The 19,582-nt window shown below is 39.9% G+C and overlaps 1 protein-coding gene across 3 annotated transcripts in view; it reads left to right on the top strand.

Annotated features, from left to right (window-relative positions):
- The window catches only part of wdr19 (WD repeat domain 19), a 166,918-nt gene that overhangs the window by 104,729 nt on the left and 42,607 nt on the right, over nt 1–19,582 (top strand). For all 3 annotated transcript variants that reach the window (XM_060824819.1, XM_060824812.1, XM_060824829.1), the window contains 4 exons: nt 1,099–1,245; nt 4,065–4,147; nt 10,335–10,418; nt 19,271–19,417. In XM_060824819.1, the coding sequence (XP_060680802.1) occupies nt 1,099–1,245; nt 4,065–4,147; nt 10,335–10,418; nt 19,271–19,417 (461 nt within the window). The remainder of the gene's footprint in view (nt 1–1,098; nt 1,246–4,064; nt 4,148–10,334; nt 10,419–19,270; nt 19,418–19,582) is intronic.

Genomic DNA, 19,582 nt, shown 5'->3' with positions numbered 1-19,582 from the left:
ACGTATCTGATCCAGAGTTTGGATTGGATTTGTGAGAGGGCAGTTTGTTCCAGTCTTTGCATCACTGCTTCTGCTATGAGCCTGGAGATGGGTGAGCCCATAGGTGCCCCATTGGCCTGTTCATATATTTGGTTGTTGAATGCGAAGTGTGTCGTCAAGCACAGGTCTAGTAGTTTGAGGATGCAGTCCTTGTTGATAGGTTCCCTGTCATGTTGTCTGTTCTGTTTGTCCAGAAGGCTGGTTTTTGTCTCGCTGTCTAGAGTTCTGTCAATTGAAATGAACAGTGCCATTGCATCAAATGAGACCATTGCTTCTTCCTTGTCGATGTTTATGTTCTTGCTGTTGTCTAGGAATTCCTGTGATGATTGTATGGAGTGTTTAAATCCATTGATAAGGTGTTTCAGTTTTTATCGAAGTTCTTTTGCCAGTTTATATGATGGAGTTCCTGGAAGTGCCACAGTGGATCTAAGCGGTGTATCTGGTTTGTGTAAAAATATTATTTAAAAGTGATAATATCAATATCACAGGAGATTATCTGCAACACCACTTGGCATCTCTCTCTGTTTCTCTCTCCCTTTGTTATTTCTCCCTTCCTCCCCAATAGAATCTCCAGGGTTGGCCTTATGTACAACATGGTAAAAACAATGACTGCAGATGCTGGAAACCAGATTCTGGGTTAGTGGTGCTGGAAGAGCACAGCAGTTCAGACAGCATCCAAGGAGCCTGAACTGCTGTGTTCTTCCAACACCACTAATCCAAAACCTTATGCATAACATGACCCATCCCCAAGGCAGATGAAACAAAAGACAACCTTCTCGCAGCTTAGCCTTCCACTGTGTGACTTAAACATTTCTCAACCAGGGAAATTGCAGTAGATACAATAATAATTTGTTTGTGCCCATCTTCATTGTGTTATTTGTCGTCTTCTTACCTCACCCTTTCTTTCTTTGCTATTTCCTGACTCAGATTCTCTGTGTCAGTCTCCCACACGCAAAGGATTATTGTTTTGCATATCAACACATTTCTTATTCATCATGTGCCTATCAAAATGGGTTTCCATGCCCTAATTTGTTTGCTGTAATTTTCTTTTCTTCACAGTATCTTGAACATGATGATTCGTGTTTAGCTGGAATTGCAAGGATGTCAATACGGATGGGTGATATTCGACGTGGTGTCAACCAGGCAATTAGACACACCAGTAGAGTTCTGAAGAAAGACTGTGGTGTTATTCTAGAGAGTATGAAGGTATAAGATGATGCCTAATCAATGGATTAGTAGAACTAAAGGGTATAAGCAACTTCAAATAGCAGGAACATATTAGAATGATTAAAACAAACTGTGGAAAATGTAACCATATTGGAGCCTCTCTTGCTCCTCACCAAAGATGAGTGGAGCAGTAATGTTCTGCCATTCAGTAAGATCTTGGCTGATCTGATTGCTCTGAATTCCCAATAATTGTTTGTCCCCTTGCTTATCAAAATGCTCATCTAGTCAAGACCCCTCAGCATCTTGTTTGTTCAATCAAGTTTCCTCTTACTTTTTAAACTCCCATGGATTCAGGTCCAGCTTGTCCTCAAGAGACAATATGCCCATTCCTTGTAGTAGCTGAGTAAATCTTCTCTGTGCTTCCAGCACATCCTTCATTATATAAGGAGGCCAGTATTGTCTGCAGAACTCCAGATGTAGTCGCTCCAGTGCCTTATATAACTGAAACACAGTGATCCAAGTCATTTATTTAAAACGGAGGTCTGAGCAGTCAGTACTGTTGAAAACTTGCCAATCATAAAAAGACATATTTGTCACTATTCTGATTCCTGTTAGCTAGCCAGTCCTCTAAATGTGCCAGTAGATTACCATCCGAATGCTTTTATTTTCTGCAATAATCTTTGATGTGGCTGCACCTTATCAAATGCGTTCTGGAAATCTAAGTACGGTACATTCACAGTTCCACTTACCCACAGCAGATGTTACTTCCTCAAGAAACTACACAAAAGCATGTTTCCTCCTCTTAACTATCTTGAAGTTTTCAAAATGCCATGCTATGATATATTTAATAATATCTTCTAACATTTTCTCTGGTCGATGTGAAACTAACTGGTTAGTTGTTTCCTGTTTTTGATCTCCCTTTTTGAATAAAGGAAGTAAATTTCTTATTTTGCAATCTAATGGAAACTTCCAGAATCTAGGGAAATTTTTGAAAATCAAAACCAATGCATCAATTATCTCACTTTTAAACCCTGGGACGTAGTCCACCAGGGCTACATCTTCAAAATTTGTTCATACTTGTCATTTTTAAGAGTAAAATAATACTGTTTGACCCTTCTATTGAGTATAAAAGTTAATCATATTATGATCAGTTCTATCTGGGGGCACCTTCCATTGAGGTGTTTGAGATCTCATTGCATGATACCAGATCTAATGTAGCCTGTTGAAAGCAATGATCTCAAACATTCTATCAGTTTCCCATCTAGGCTATCTTTGTCCATATGATTTTTTTCCAGCCTATGTGTAGATTAAAATCTCTCATCACCATGCATTTTAACAAGCTATGATTATTTCTTCCTTTATACTCCATCGTGCCACGTGGTTACTATTAGGAGGCCTGTACATCATTCATACAATTGACTTCTTGCCTTTATCATTTCTCACTTCGACCCAAACCACTTCTGCATCCTGGTTTCCTGAACATAGGTCATCCCTTTTTATTGTGCTAATATCACAATTAATTATTAATGCCATTCCTCCACAATTTCTTAACTTCCTGTCCTTTCTAAATGTCACATATCTATCAATATCTCCAATCTGTGTCATCCTGCAGTAATGTCTTTGTAATGGTTACTAGAACATACTTTTTCATTTTGTTATCATTTCAACTCTTTGATTTTGGATGTTCTTTAGTAGAGTAAGAAGAAGTTAGAAAATCGAAGAAGCATTTCCTTCTGTTCAAAGTCACGTTCAGTCAGTTAAGTTTCAATTAACTTATTTTCTTTAATTTAATTTTCAATTTTTTTCAACCAAAGTCCTTAAGGTCAAATCTACAAATGGAGAATATCTGTTGGGCAATAACATTTCTTGCCTTCCTGCTTTTCAGTATTTTGAGGAAGAGCACATTTTTCTTCAGCGCCTGTATTGTGTTTCATCCACAGTGCAATTTATTGTTAACAACACATAATAATGTCCTGATAACACCAAGTTTATTCCAATAATATACCTGCTTTTTTAAATGCAGGTTTGGTTATTGTCTTATGGAAATGATATTTTCCCTTAAACAGAATTCCTTTTGAACAGAAAGCTGGGTTGTTATTTAATTCCTAACACATTGTGCTACCAACTTCAAGATAATTTGAGGGGTATATTTTAAAAGTAAGCACTCCCAATTCATTGTTACAAGTGGTAGGAATCTTTATCAGAAATTGAGCATTGAAATCAGTGGAAAACTTTCCAATATGCACTCTGGTCACATGCAAAGTACTAAAAGTCTCACCCTTTATGTGGTCTCAAAGCATGTTGTTGTGTCAGGTAGTATACTTATGTTAGTGGTTACTGGAACAACACAATCACATGTGGATCCGACTCATTTATCAAATCAGAGGCATAAATATTCTGAAAGGACACAGGCTTTCCAAGCAGCATGTTATTCAATTGAGATTGATCTTTTCAGAGATTTATTGCAGACCTCTCCCTTATCACTATGCTTTATTGGAGACTTGGGTTTATAGAGCATACCTCCTGTAAGTAGTTTCCTCATGGCACAGTCCTCCTTGACATTAAAGTTGTTGCTGTTCTTGTAATCTGTCACACCATTGTGTTTTCCCCTCTGAATTGTTTGAATGCAGAGCACCACAAAGAAATCTTAAAGAATAGCAATATTTTTTAAAATATTATTTTTGTTTAAAAAACTGCTATTTTTAAGTAAAATATAACTGAAACTTCCAGTTCTACTGAACAGTAGTTCACTTTTAATGTTACGAAACAAAGTTAAATAGAATTATAAATTAAATTGAGAATCTATGAAGTCTATGTTATAATTCATTTTCTACATTTTGTTAATGTTTTACTCACAGCAATTCTCTGAGGCTGCTCAATTATATGAAAAAGGACAGTACTATGACAAAGCAGCATCTGTTTACATCCGTTGTAAAAATTGGTAAGAAAATATTTACTGATATATCAAAATCCTTTTTAAGAAGAATGAAGTATACTGGTAATATGTTTGTATCTATAGTGGATAACTCTTGCATCATACAAACTTGTTGACTTATGGAAAAACAACTGCGGATGCTGGAACTTAGAAATGAAAACAGAAATTGCTGGAGAGACTCAGCAGATCCAACAGCATCTGTGGAAAGAAAACCGTGTTAATGTTTTTAGTCTGCTGACCTTTCATCAGTCCAGACTTGAAATGAAAACTCTGCTTTCTTCCCACAGATAATGCCAGACCTGCTGAGTGCTAAATATCAAATATTAAGAATAGCATTCAACTCTTTTACAAGTATCATGAGATCTTCCTCTATAACTGGCAAACATAGGATGCAACCTTTTATTTTCCTAACAGCTTCATTGCTGATGTACCCGCTTTTCTTATTTAATCTGAAAAGCGTTATAACCAACTTAGCTTCCACTGTAACCGGTTTCAGACTGGTTGCCTGTACTCCATTAATTTGTGGTGCTACAATTGTGTGAGCTAGTTGGCATTTCCTCTTTCCCAGATATTCATTGACTCTGCAGCTTTGAACTCAAACAATAATAGGTGCTGCGATTGATGTACAAGTAAATTTGATGAAGCAAAGAAGGAATCATGGCTAACCCTGTGAACAGATGGATATCAGGGTTTTTTTAACATTGCACTGGAGATCTTGTTTAAAGGGATGCTCAAGTGATCCAGAAGACCTCCAGACACATGCTTAAAAGCTGATGACTAAAACATAGATCCAGTGCAAGATTTCTAATGATTTCACATAAACTGTGAAAGTTACTGAAACATCTTCAAATGCCTCACCTCATCATTGGCATCACTGTCATCAGTCACTGCACAATTCAGCTACCTTTGCCATATCACTTAGCTTCCAATAATCTCTCTTAGTTAAGGCACAACTTTAATATCCATCTGCTTCATCTCTTGCTCCCACACTTAATACTTGCAAGCCTGAAACCCACATCTCACAGTTTGCACACATTAGCAACTATTCACCCATGGTCACCATGTCAACCATTTTGCACAATGCTCATTGACATGCTTTGCTGGAAGAAGGAGAAATGATACACACTGCAAACGGCAGGAGTCTGCAAAAGGGGAACGGGTGTGTTTATATGTTATAGCCCCCCCTCCCCCGTTGAAGAAATAGTGTTGGCCATAATATAAATGGCCAGTAACATAGCTGCATCTCCTCCTTCTTTTCCCATCCCACTCTCGCAACCTCTTCTGACTAAGAAGTAGATGATGGTGTAAAAAGATTTTTTTTTTACTTTCTCCTCTCCACTCACCACAGCCCAACCTTTATCTCTTTCTTCCAGTTAACAAAACACTAAAAGTGCCCACTGAACAAAGAGCATGATACAGCAAAGATGGTTGCAAAAGGTAATTCAGTTTCACAGGCACAACTATCAGTTGACTGCACGCTGAAAATTTCAGAATAGCAGAGAACAGGGATTCCTGAAGTGGGAGTCGTGAGCTGAAATTTTGAGGTATTGATATCCAAGGCAATGATAACTGCCATGGAGTCCAGGCAAAGTTACAATATCCATCCTGCTGTATTGGTCCTTATTGAAGGGTTGTGATTGACAATCTGCAAGATGATGCAAGTATCTTGAGCTCCAGCCTAAAAGGATCCAGGTGCATAATTGTTCATCACCAAGGTCACATGCACAGTCATGATCAATTCAGTTGACTCACTGTGCCAGTTGGCAGGTTTCAATAAACATATCTTTATTAATATCTTGACATCTCATATTATTCTTCGCTGAGTTCTGGACAAAAGAATTGCCCACTAAAATTTTTAGATCCATGTGACCACCTACTGAGAGTCTTTCTCCCCCTCAACCATTCTCTTCAGGCAGTTTGTCTTGATCTGCATGACCTCTCCCAATTCTGTGCTTGCTGCCTCCAAGGGGAATACCAACTGGTATTTGGAAGCAATTGTTCATGTAGATGCCCAAGTCAACAAAAAGTCCTTCACTACCTTCCTTACAACGCACTGTGGAATTTTGCTAATGACAGCACATGTTGATTTTAATAACTGCCAGGAAAATATAGTATTTATTAAAAGGTTTGAGGATAGAATAGAGAGCCAATATCCATATTTGATTATGGCACAAAGATAAGTCACATTGTTATTGTGGAATTGTAAAGTTACATGAAGATTGGGGAGCTGCCAATAGTGGAAAGGATACAACAGCATATAACTGACTGAAGAGTTTGGCGGAGATATTTCAAATGGAATTTAAGCCCGACAAACGCAAGGTGATGTACTGGTCTAATGCAGGAGGGAAGTATACAATAAATGGCTGTACCCTTAGAGGTATTAACATACATCGAAATCTAGGTGTACAGGTCAACAGCTCAGTGAATGTGGCAATGTGAGTGGATAAGGTGCTCAATGAGTATGGCATGCTTGTCTTCATTGGTCAAGGCATAGAGTGTTAAAATTGTTAAGTCATGCTGTAGCTGTATAGACCTTTAGTTGAGCCACATTTGGAATATTGAGTACTGTTCTAGTCACCATCCTACTTTGCAGAAGGTACAGGAAATATTTACCAGAATGTTGCCTGGTTTAGGGGTATTAGCTAAGGAGAGATTGGACAAACTTGGTTTATTTTCACTCGAACGTCAAAGGCTGAGGGGCTACCTAAAAAAAGTTTGCAAAATTGTGAGAGGCATGGGTAGACTGGGTAGTTGGAGTCATTGTCCCAAGGTAGAAATGTTAATTTCTAGGGAACATAGCTTCAAGGTAAAAGAAGGAAGGTTTAAAGGAGATGACAGCAATGTTTTTTTTACATGGAGTGTGGTAAGTGCTTAGAATGTACTGTCAGAGGAGGTGATACAAGCAGATACAATAGTAGCATTTAAGAGGCATCTTGACAGAAATATGAATAAGTGGAGAATAGAGGGAGACAGACTAGGTAGAAGCTAAAAGTTCTTAGTTTAGAAAGGCAACCTGTGTCAGCACAGCCTTGGTGGACCGAAAGGACTGTGCCTGTACTTTACAAAGAGGTATTCATAGATTTAAATGAATGGGCAAAGCTGCAGCAAATGGAATTTAAATACAGGCAAATTGGATCATCCACTTTGGACATAAGTTTAAAATGTGAAAGTTTAAAACCATGCAGGTCCAACAAGACTTTAGGCACCTAGATACATAGATTCTAAAAATGTCTGAACTGTTGTGGAAAATAATCAAAAAGGCTAAAGGTATTCTATCTTCTATATCAATGGGGCTGGAAAACATGCATTAATAATAATTGGAGTACAGTGAGCAGTTCTGGTAACTTCACCTTAGGTAGAATATATTCACCTTGGAGTAGTGTAATATTGATTTACTAAAGTGATATCAAACTGAATGAGTTAAGTTAAGAGCAGAGGTTAAACGAAATAGGATTGTATTCCCTGGAATTTGGATATGATCAAAGTTTTCATGATATTCTCAGGGCAGTTCTTCATGGACAAACATGATAGAGAAGTTTTATGTATTGATTGCAAATCCACTGATAGCTAGTTAGACCTATCCATGACTGGCAAATTCTTGCACAGAAGGTTCAAGTGAGGATATAGACACTGCTGGGGACATTAAGATCTTTCTTCTTTTCTGTATCAGGCTGGCTGTTCACTCAGTCTCAAAGGTACACCACTTAAAGCAGTAGCACTGCCGATGTAACATCTGCAGGTATCGTGATCAATAGTCTGTGTTTCCCACTGGTCACGTGTCGCAAAGAGGGACATCTCAAAGGAGTTTTGCCATGCCTTTCTGTTCCTTTTACCAGCAAGCATCTCTCCATACAATACAGTCTTGGGTAGATAACAGCTAACATCCTGGGCAAAATGACCTGCTCAAAGCAACTGGCAAGACAATGGCCTTATTGCTGGTGACATTGGCAGTTTCCAGGGCTTCACTGTATGTCATATGGTCCTGCCAGTTGATCTGAAGATGCTGCAAAGGCAGCACTATAAAAGGTGGTCATGTCAGTGGTATATGATCCATGACTCGATTACTTGCAAAATGGTGGTGAGGACTACAGATTTGTTCACTTTGAGTTTATTCTGTGCTCTAAATTTCTGGTTACTCCACACTTGTATACAGAGTTGATCGCTGTTTGCTTTTGAAAGCCTATTGTCAACTTGTCTATGGTGATATTAAGCAGTATGACACACCCTCTCTATTAAATTGCTTGACAGCTTTCAGTTCTGTTCTCTTGATGCCAATGCATGATGGTCCATATTTCTCTTTGGGTGTGTGTAGGTTAATGTAGGGTTCAAAATGTAAGAGGAACAGAAAAGTAGAGAGAACCAACTAGTTGGGAGAGACCAGAATTTGGAGACAAGGTATAAAAATTAGAATCAAACCTTGCAGGAGTGAAATTAGGAAATATTTCTACACATTAATATTATTAGAAGTTTGGAACTCTGTCATAATATTTGACTTTGGATCATTTATCATTTAATTTAAAAAACAGATTGTTAGAAAGACATGGGGCAAAGGCAAGAATATGGAATGAAGTCACAGATCACTCATGATCTTATTCAATAAGAATATAGGAATAGTGGGGTAATTCTGTTTCTATGTTCCAAATTAAAAAGAATTAAGTGATTTGTTAGAGTAACAAGACTGACAGCAATCACAACTTTTCACATTGTGACAATTCCTATCCTTGTTGGTATTTTAAAGTAGCTGATTATAAAAGAAATGCTTCAATGGCACTGTTAGTACCTCTTAAACCTATGAAAACATAGTGGTTCAGGTATTCTGATTGCCATTGGAACAGATTAAACTGTTAATATCTTTAAAAGTACCCACTCACCTGTTGGCAATTTTTCTTACCAACATTCTGAGTCTGTCCGGAATGCATCTTTTGAAGAAATCCACTCAGTGCAGGAGTAGCATTGCAGGGCAAGGCACGCCCTTACTCTAACACTTGTTGCTGTATTTCAGGAGTTAAAGGTCCTATGGACACTTTGACAGTCATCGAGAAAAGGTGAGGTATGTAAGGTAGGGGATAGGATGATAGGTGGCTAGGTAAAGTGGTTTGAGTTGGGTGGATGAAGGAGTAAGATGCCAAGAAAGATGATGAGTGCTTACAGTGGGTTGGGGATTGGGGTCAGGTTGGGCCAGGCTCAATGTGAAGAGATGTCCACTCCAGCAAGCTGTAGCAAGTGGGAGCACGTCAGATCCAGCAGGTTTAGGCTGGGCATTAGTCGGGTTTTAGCTTGAGTAAAGTAAGTTTGGGCCAGGCTGTTGGTTGGGTGAGTGACTCGTCCAATGGGGAGTGCCAAGAGATGTGAAAAATTTAGTTAAGTCAATGATGAGTTAGCTGTCCTTTTGCTTGGTTTCTGTGCATTATTTAATGGCTGAGTTTCATGCCACCATAGTGCCCTTACACCCCATACATTCAGTGTTTCTGTAATATCACTGCCATTGATACTGCAGGACTTGACTCCTGGCTTCACACTTTAGTTTTTATTTCATGTAGCAGCATGATGCCTTGAAATAAATTACAGAACCATCGACCCAGAGGAACTATACTTCTTGAGGGAATTGGTAAGCCATGCTTGAAGGGTCAGCCAGTGAGACAATCTGGACAGTGAGGAGAAGGCAACACAACAGGCTCACTACTCTACTTTTAGTTCTGGTTCATTTGGGTGCGCAGTGGTGATGTAATGGCATTGAAGTTCTGTCCATGTGCATTTGCTGAAAATATATAATTTGTAAATAATTCTAACATAGTTGAAGGCAATAATCATTGGCCTAGAATATTTTCTAATGCTTGAAAATAGAGGAGATTCTTTTGGACATCACACATGATGATGAATGTAAAAATGGTCTAACCCAATGTGTAAATCCACATGTTTCAGTTTTTTTGGAGGCTCAGTTTGTTTATGGAAACCCACTGACCTACAAAGGCTCAATGTTCAACAGTCTGGCTTGTGAAATTCTAAACAGTTTACATAGGTTATTTTTAGAAGACAAAAGCGCACAGTATCAGGTTAGTACATAAAATGTGGAATTTTAAAAATGGATTGTTGTCATATTGTATTGCACAACTATGTATTATTTCCTATGTTTCTCATCACAAACGTGACAGTTACAGCCCTTTAGAAATTTCTCTTTTTTTTTGTAACCCAGGGCAAAAGTTGGAGAGCTTCTCCTTCATGTAACATCTCCCAAGATACACCTGCAGTATGCAAAGGCAAAAGAAGCTGATGGCAGGTACGGTCTTGTACAACTGGAGTATAATTACTGTAGGTAACAGGAATGTATTGAAGAGCTTCACCAAGGTAACGTGCTGGTATTCAAGCCCTACTATTCCCAGTGTCATCTTGAAAGTTAAAGGTTTTGTCAGAGTTTGCATGATTCTCCAATTTGCCTGTCTTTTTAGACCTAGGATAACAGATAGCATGGATCAAGTTTCTGTACTTCACAAGAATGACTGTGTTCATAGAGTCATAAAGCCATACAGCACAGAAGCAGCTGCTTCAGTCCAATCCTTCCATGCTGACCCAAGTTTCCCAATCTAATTTATGGGCGGCACAGTAGCACTGTTACCTCACAGCACCAGGGTCCCGGGTTCGATTCCAACCTCGGGTGACTGTCTGTGTGGAGTTTGCGCATTCTCCCTGTGTCTGCGTGGTGCTCCAGTTTCCTTCCACAGTCCAAAGATATGCAGGTTAGGTGAATTGGCCATGCTTAAATTGTCAATTAGGTGCAGTAGTCAGAGGGAAAAGGGGTTTGGATGGGTTACTCTTCGGAGGGTTGGTGTGGACCTGTTGGGCAGAAGGGCCTGTTTCCACACTGTAGGGAACCTAATCTAATCTAAACTAGTCCCACTTCCCTGTCTTTGGCCCTTATCCCTCTAAACCTTTCATTCCACGTACCAACCGCCCACTGTGTGAAAAAAATTGCCCCTCTGGTCTGAATAAAATCTTTCCCCTCTCACCTTATAAATGTGCTCTGTTGTTTTGGCCTCTTCTACACCAGAGATAAGACCGTTGCTATTTACCATAGCCATGCCCTCGTGATTTTATAAACCTCTGAGGTCACCCCTCGGCCTCCGATGCTCCAGTGAAAAACGTTCCAGTTTATCCAGCCCCTCCTTATCATTTAAACCCTCCACTCTGAGCAACCATCCTGGTAAATCTTTTTTGAAACCTCTTCAATTTAATATTCTTCCTATAGTTGGGCGACCAGAACTGTACACAATATTCCAAAGGTGGCCTCACAGATGTCCTGTACAACTGCAACTTTATGTCCCAACTCCTATACTCAATGTTCTGAGCAATGAAAGCAAATGTGCTGAACACCTTCTTAACCACACTGTCTACCTGTGATGCAACTTTCAAAGAACTATGTACCTGAACCTCTAGGAGTCTCTGCTCAACCACACTACCCAGGTCCCTACCATTAACTATTTAAGTCTTGCCCTTGTTCATCTTATCAAAGTGCAACGTGTTGCATTTATCCACATTAAACTCCACCTGTCACTCCTCACCCCTTGGCCCAATTTGACCAAGATGCCCTTTGTAATCTTAGATAACCTTCTACACTGTCCACGTACCACCAATTTTGTTCAAGTTTAGATTCTAGCTACAGATAAACACTTAAATTGTCGACATATTAATTAGAACTCTAGCTGCCTTACAAAACTTCCCCTATATACGTATACGGACCCAGACCAAAAAAAGCTTTGTTATGAGTAGAGGGAAAAACTGGGAATATAGTCCAATGCCTCTTGTCCACAGGTTCCCAGAGAAGATTCTTTTGCTTGCCAGGAGTTGCAGTTCTTTGATCTCTCTCCTCCCAGGTACTTTTGACTTTCTTGTCGGAGTTAACAGGAGCACAGAACAACTTGTTGATAAATTATAAAGTCTCTAATTGGTTAATAGCATCAGCTTACAGCAATCGGTGAGAAAAGATAAACTAGCTTTCTTCAGGATTCAGGAATTTCTTTTATTGCAGAGAGAGAGTGAACCACAATATCTGTTTACACCCACAAGCTGTTCAGTGACATAGGAAGTAATTACATAATTACTGTCAGGCAGATGGCTTTTGTCATCAGTAACTGGTCCCACCTTCACAAATCAATAAGCTACTTGTTGCTGGCCAGTTTGTGTACACACATTGGTGCCAGCCCTTTTACAGCGAACTTTCCCCCCCACCCCACCCCCACTAGTTGAAGCATAGGAACAGAAATAGGCCATTCAGCTTGTTAAGCTAGTCCTGCCATTCTATACAATCATGGCTGACTGAACATGCCTTTAACCTATCATATCTCCATAGCCCTATTTGTCATTGGAATCTGAAATTTAGCAATCTCGCCCTCAAACACACTTAAAGACTGAACTCAACAGCCTTCTGTGGTACAGAATCTGAGTAAAATCTTTTCACCTCCACTTGGATTTAAGTTCCCTGGTTCTAGACCCTCCAACCAGTCAAAACACCTTGCCTTCATCTACCCTGTCTATTCTTTTAAGTATTCAGTAAGTTTTGCTTGGATCTCTTTTTTCTAAGCCCAAAGGAATACAAGGCCAGTTTGCTCTTTGTAGGACAGACTTGCCATCCTGGGAACAAGTCTGGTGAATCCTCATTGCACTCTGTCTATGGCAGTATTATGTTTTCTGAGATGAGAGACCAAAACTGTATACAGTACTCCAGGTGCAGTTTAACCAAGATCTTATACAATTGAAGCTGAAAATGTGTTGCTGGTTAAAGCACAGCAGGTCAGGCAGCATCGAAGGAACAGGAAATTCGACGTTTCGGGCCGGAGCCCTTCATCAGGAATGGAGGGCTGATTCCTGATGAAGGGCTCCGGCCCGAAACGTCGAATTTCCTGTTCCTTGGATGCTGCCTGACCTGCTGTGCTTTAACCAGCAACACATTTTCAGCTCTGATCTCCAGCATCTGCAGACCTCACTTTTTACTCGAAGATTTTAACCTACTGCAAATCCTCTTGCAAGGATGCCTTCCTTGAAGAAGCTCGCTTCCTCCCGATTCCTGATGAAGGGCTCCGGCCCGAAATGTCGAATTTCCTGTTCCTTCGATGCTGCCTGACCTGCTGTGCTTTAACCAGCAACACATTTTCGAGTCTTTTTCCTGTGTCAGTCTGCAAAAAATACTTAAAAACAAGTTACAGTATTGAAAGTGCAGGTAAGACCTGTTAGTCTGTTCTGCCATCGAGTTGATATGACTCAACTTTTCTGCTTTTTTTTTCACACTCTATTTTTGCCTGAAAAAAGTTGATTGTTTTGAATATGCCACTTGATCCAGCACTCTCAGCCTTTCCAGATTTGTTCTGTCCTTTATGAGATAAGGTGCTGCCAGATGTAATTTATGAATGACCTAATTCTAATTTCAAAATAGTTTCTCCTAATTCTAAATTCACACATCAGTGGAAATAGCTTCTATGCACTGGCTCTATCAAATTCCTTTTTCTTTTTAACCACTGTGATTAGATCAGCTATCACTCTTTACATTTCTGACAAGTAGAAATTAAATTTGTGCTACTTGTCTGGGTAAATTAATTGATTCTTAAGACCTAACATGAACAATTTACATAATCTCAAAGGAGGACTTTAGTATATCACGCATTGTGTTAAATTACAGGTGACAATTTGATGCACTCAAATCATAATGAGGGGTTGTCAAATTTTCCTGAGAAGATTCTCTTTCTTTCTCTCTTGAGGATTTGCTTCATACAACCTCTCTGAGCTAACAATGGTAGAAAATGGTTGTCACCAACTAATAAAGGATAACACAATTGGAGGTATTCACCAAAAAGTTAAAAGTATATCCTGTATCTTTGCAACAAAGTTTGATCAAATCATCTGAGAGACAGTCAACAGCTAATAACTGATGGAAGGGTCTCTGGACACAAAATGTCAACTCTGCTTTCTTTCTTCAGATTCTGCCAGACCTGCTGGGTTTCTCCAGCAATTTCTGTTTTTTAATTTAGTTATTTAGTGGTGGAGGCTGATACAATTACAGCATTTAAAAGGCATCTGGATGGATAAATGAATAGATTATATTAGACTCCCTACAGTTGGAAACACTGTGAGGCAGCAATGCTAACCACTGAGTCACTGTGCCACCCAATGTCTGTTTTTGTTTCAGTTCTTTGTTTTATTAACTAAACATAATCTTTATAACCTACTTGTAATTTAAAACACAGAATGGAATTCCCCTCCCCCAACCTCTTCATTCTTAGCTCATCTGAAAACATACTTGATAGGTTTACTTAATACTGTCCTTTATGTAGGTATTTAGTACTTCCGGAATCAATCCAAAATGCTTCTTAGCTCTCGAGGGTTTAATTCTGTTTTTTCTTTTCCCAGCCTGGCAACATGTTAGCTTCGGACTAACTTTCATAGGTGAGGTTTTACTTTTTCGGAAACAGTCAGTGTAGCCCAAGTTGGGTGACTCTACCAGCTTTGCTTTCAATTCCCACCAGTTTGGTCTTTTCAGTCTGAGGATGAACTTTCATACAGGTTCCTGCCTAATAAGCCATAAAGCCTTCTTTGACCTCTGACCGTTCCCTCTCTGCAGGATCCATGTAGACTCAAAAAACAGTATAAGAACTTCAGAGTTAGGAGAAGGAGTAAGCTACTTGGTCCTTTTGAACCTGCTCTACCATTCATTAATATCATGGCTGATCTGGTTGTGGTGCCATGTCAAATTCCCTGTTAGCATCACGGAACCTTTAACTTCAAAATTTATTCAACTCAGCCATGAATAAACTTAAAGACCCAGCCTCTACTACCTTCAGGGGAAGAGGACTCTACCCTCATGTGAGCCTTTGAGACAATAACATTCTCCTTGTCTCTCTTATAAAGGGATACCTCTTAATATTACAGTCTTTCTTCAGCTTTTAATCTCCTCCACAAGAGGGAACGTCCTCTGGATATCCATCCTATCCAGTCCCCTTGAGATATTATATGTTTCAACGAGGTTCCTCTCATTCTTCTGAACTTCAATGGATATAGGCCTAAACCTGTTCCATTTTACTACTTCTTGAGTGTGTTCTGCCTTCAAAGAGCAGGGTCCTTGTATTAATACAGTAAGTAAAGTTGCCAAATTCCAGAGGATCATAGGAATTCTCGCTCATTTTAGAGAAAGATGACTGGTGGTGGTTTAACCTGAGAGTCATCATGCCTCAGTCAGGGCTGAGGTTGAGAAGGTAACACCTGCATGGTAACCCTGTGTATTAATATATGTAGCTTACTACACTCAGATGCGTCACACATCGTGAGCCTGACTGACAATCCTAAATTGATTGCCAATGTAATTCTTTACATATAGTAGATGTTATCCATTTAATGTTCAACACTGCTGCAAGTATTGGAAGTGTATTCTGGTTGATACAGTCAGTACCTCCCTCAGTATATATTACGGTACAGCAACAGGGACAGGCCTGTAAGTCCATCAACCATGTTGCCATTCTAAATCTGCCTGCACATGGTCCATATCCCTCTATTCCCTGCCTGCTTACATGTCTGTCAAAATGCATCTTAAACATTGCTGTTATATGTGCTGCTACCACTTCCCCAGGCACCTACCACCCTATGTGTAAAAACCTTGCCTCTCACATCTCCTTTGAACTTTTCCCCTCACACCTTAAACTTATGCCTTAAACCTATTTGATATTTCACCCTGAGAAAAAGACTCCAACTATCTACCCTATCCATGCCTCTCATAATTTTATATCAGGTCAGCCCTCAATACTGTATTTAAAATAATGCAAGTCCAATAACCTCTCTTATAACCAATACAATCCATTTTGGGCCGCATCCTGTAAATTTCAGCCTTGAATAAACTTTTGTACCCTCTCCAAAGCCTCCACACTCTTCCTATGGTATGGTGACTAGAACTGCACACAGTACTCCATATGTGGCCTAACTAAAGTTTTACACAGCTGCAACATGACTTGCCAACCTTTATGTGCAGTGCCACAATTGATGAAGGCAAGCATGCCGTACATCACCTTTACCACCCTATCCACTTGTGTTGCCAATTTTGTGGATCATTCGACAACAAAATCTCTCTTTATATCAATGATCCTAAGAATCCTTTCATTTACAGTACACCTTCCTTTTGCATTTGATCTCCCAAAATTCTTCATCTCACACTTGAATGGATTGAACTCCATTTGTCATTTCTCCACCCAATTTTCTAGCTGATTTATAGCTAGATATATATATCCAGCTGATGCCTACTGCATCCTTTGATATTCTTGGTGAGCCAGCTCAGGACTCATGGTGGAAGTGGAACAAAGATATACTTAATTCCAATTATATCTTTTTATTCTTAAATTATTCAGAATGGCACCAGATTGTGCTAACAGTTGAATCTTTGCACTGTATTTTACTGTATTACTCACTGTAAAATGCAAGTGAAAAAATCATCTATTCATATAGTGGGTGGCACAGCACCAGACACCCGGGTTCAGTTCCCGCCTCAGATGACTGTGTGGAGTTTGCACATTCTCCCCATGTCTGCGTGGGTTTCCTCCAGGTGCTCCGGTTTCCTCCCACAGTCCAAAGATGTGCAGGTTAGGTGAATTGGCCATGTTAAATTGCCTGTAGTGTTAGGTGAAGGGGTATATGTAAGGGAATGGGTCTGGGTGAGGTTCTCTTCGGCGGGTCGGTGTGGACTTGTTGGGCCGAAGGGCCTGTTTCCACACTGTAAGTAATCTAATCTACTAATCTAATCCCAATGATCCAGATATTTGAAACCCTCCCTTCTCCATCAGTTCTTTAGCCACACACACAATTGTATTATTTTCCTATTTCTGGCTTCACTAGCACATGGCACAGGCAGTAACCCTGAGATTACAACCCAAGAAGTCCTGCTTTTCAACTTTCTATCTCACACACTAAATGCCCTTTGCAGGACCTCATCCCTGTCTCGGCCTTTGTCATTCATACCAATATGGGCTGTGACCTCTGGCTGTTCACAGTCCTCTATCAGAATAATAATTGATGTCAAGAACAGTCACTGTCACCTCCCCTCTGAGGTTCAGTTGTTTTGTCTGTGTTTTAACCAAGGCTGTAATGAGCTCAGTAGTCTAATGGGGAAGTAATTGTTGAGTTGGATTTATCTTTCCTTCTGCATACGGGACATACTTGGGAAATTCTGATTGTCAGGTAGATGCCAGTGTTGTAGCTGTATTGGAACATCTTGGCCAGTGGAGGTCCAGCAGGTTTTGAAGGAGTTCTTCAATCCCTTTACCACAGTATTCTCAGGGTCATAGCTTTTGCAGTATCATGTTCCTTCAGCCATTTTCTTAATATCATGCAGAGTGAATTGAGTTGTTTGAATCTATGACGCTGATGGCCTCCTAATGAGAGCTAAACTCTCTTCAATTTTTGAACTAAATTGACACTTTAAAGCAGAATTGTTTATAATCCAGTACTTTCAATACCTTTCTGGAACTTTGGGAGTCTTCACTATGGGGAAACACAAGCTGTTGCCATGGTCTCTAATTGTAAATACCTTGCAACCTCTTCCCAATAAAACAATCTAAGCTCTCCTTTGATCTCCATCATTCAAACCTCCTAAGTATCTACTTGCAGGCAGACTTCAAAACATATCATGTAACACACCTCATTTAACATTATTTTTAGCCTGCATTTGATTAACCTAGCCGGCTGTCATTGTGCTTCCAGCTGGTACTATGGCTGGGATGCCTGCACTGCTTTATGTGTGGCATGGTATTTCTCTAGTGCATGAGCACAAAGGAGTGCTGTGTGATTCTTTTTGTGCAACACTCTTCTCTTCTTCTTCTAAGGCAACATTTAAACTGTTGTTGTCTTAGGGACCTCTGTGCAATTCTACTTCAAAGATTAAACCTTCCTCATCCCCTCCCTGCCATCTGCTCTGCTTTAACTTTAAGAAACAATATTTTAGGCTTGCTCGCTTCCTACCCCTGACTCCACTGCTTCAGAGTGATAAGTTATCAAATTTGAACATGAAGTAAAATAACCAAAGACGATGCAGCTCCCTGTGACTACCTTTCCTACAAGTTAAAGACCTCTCTCAGTGAGTCATGTAAGCAACATTTAAAACACCAGCATTCAATTGGCAGGTTGTTGAAGGCAGGGGAAATTTGCGAATGTTCCATTTAATAGGGTGGGGGAAGGTGTTGAGAAGCTGAATGAGATGCTGGAGATTTTCAGTTAAGTTACATACAAGTGATTTATTATGAATGTTTATGAGACTGCAGCAAATAATAAGTAACTTTTCACGCTAGCTTACCCTCCACCATGGACATAATCAGAACCGATTTTCCCAGTACTCGGGTTCTGATGCGCAGGGTCCTATGTGATTCCCTGAGCCTGACCATGATTTTGCCTGTTCCCGTTAGCTGTTCAAAATCCAACTCAATTCATAAGTCTGAGAGCTCAGTTGACACAAAAATGGCCTAATGCTTACTTTCAGGCCAGTGCTGTCACAGATGGGTCAAATGGCTCCTTCAGCACAATAACAGTTTTGTGATTTGCAAATACTTTTCAATGTTAAATGGCTCATTGGTTTTGTACATAGTATATTCTGGGTGAACGAGCATGGAAAATGCAAAGGGCTATGAGGGGTATGGGTCATGGAGTGGGCAGGTGAGCCGGTGGAACAGTTAGGGCTACAGGGCCTAGCAGTATAATGGGTGAAAGTCCCAGAGGACCGAGGTAGTCCTTCTAACCAGTTAGCTTCCGCATTGGCCAAGTTCCATGGAGATGGAGGGCCCAATTCCAACTGTACCTATCTTCCCAAAATTAAATTGCCATTGGCGGGAGTTAATTTAAAGATATGTGCTGAGTTGGGAAGCTTACTAATTTGCTGTCCCATCATTTCCACAAAAACCCAGCTCCAGGTCTTCAGCACTATTGCCAGAATGTCATCGACCCATAATATTTGCTGAGCCCAGTGCATTCGCTCATTTTTTAATGTCATGGGGGAGTGAATCAAATTAGCTATAATTAGTGGTAACATACAGGCTTCATTTTAAAATATGATTGCCAATGTTAATATTTCTTAAATTTATAATTAATCTATTTTCTTTTGTGATGGTACTCTAGGTATAAGGAAGCTGCAATGGCTTATGAAAATGCCAAAGACTGGGATAATATGATTCGAATCCAATTGGATCATCTCCGCAATCCTGAAGAAGCTGTTCGTATCATTCGAGAAACTCAATCAATTGATGGGGCCAAAATGGTAGCCAGGTATGGGAGGGGGGGAGCGGTTGTCGGGGGGAGGGGGTGGGGAGGTGGGGGGGGGCGGGTGGGAAGGAGGAGGAGGAATGTTCTAAAATTGTTTTGTCCTAATAGATTTCTATTAAATGAAACTGACTGCTTGTACATCACGCTAGTTGCTGCACAAAAATAAAT

Source organism: Hemiscyllium ocellatum, chromosome 1 (genome assembly GCF_020745735.1).
Source record: "Hemiscyllium ocellatum isolate sHemOce1 chromosome 1, sHemOce1.pat.X.cur, whole genome shotgun sequence".
NCBI lineage: Eukaryota > Metazoa > Chordata > Chondrichthyes > Orectolobiformes > Hemiscylliidae > Hemiscyllium > Hemiscyllium ocellatum.
This window is presented reverse-complemented; position numbering and strand designations above follow the sequence as displayed.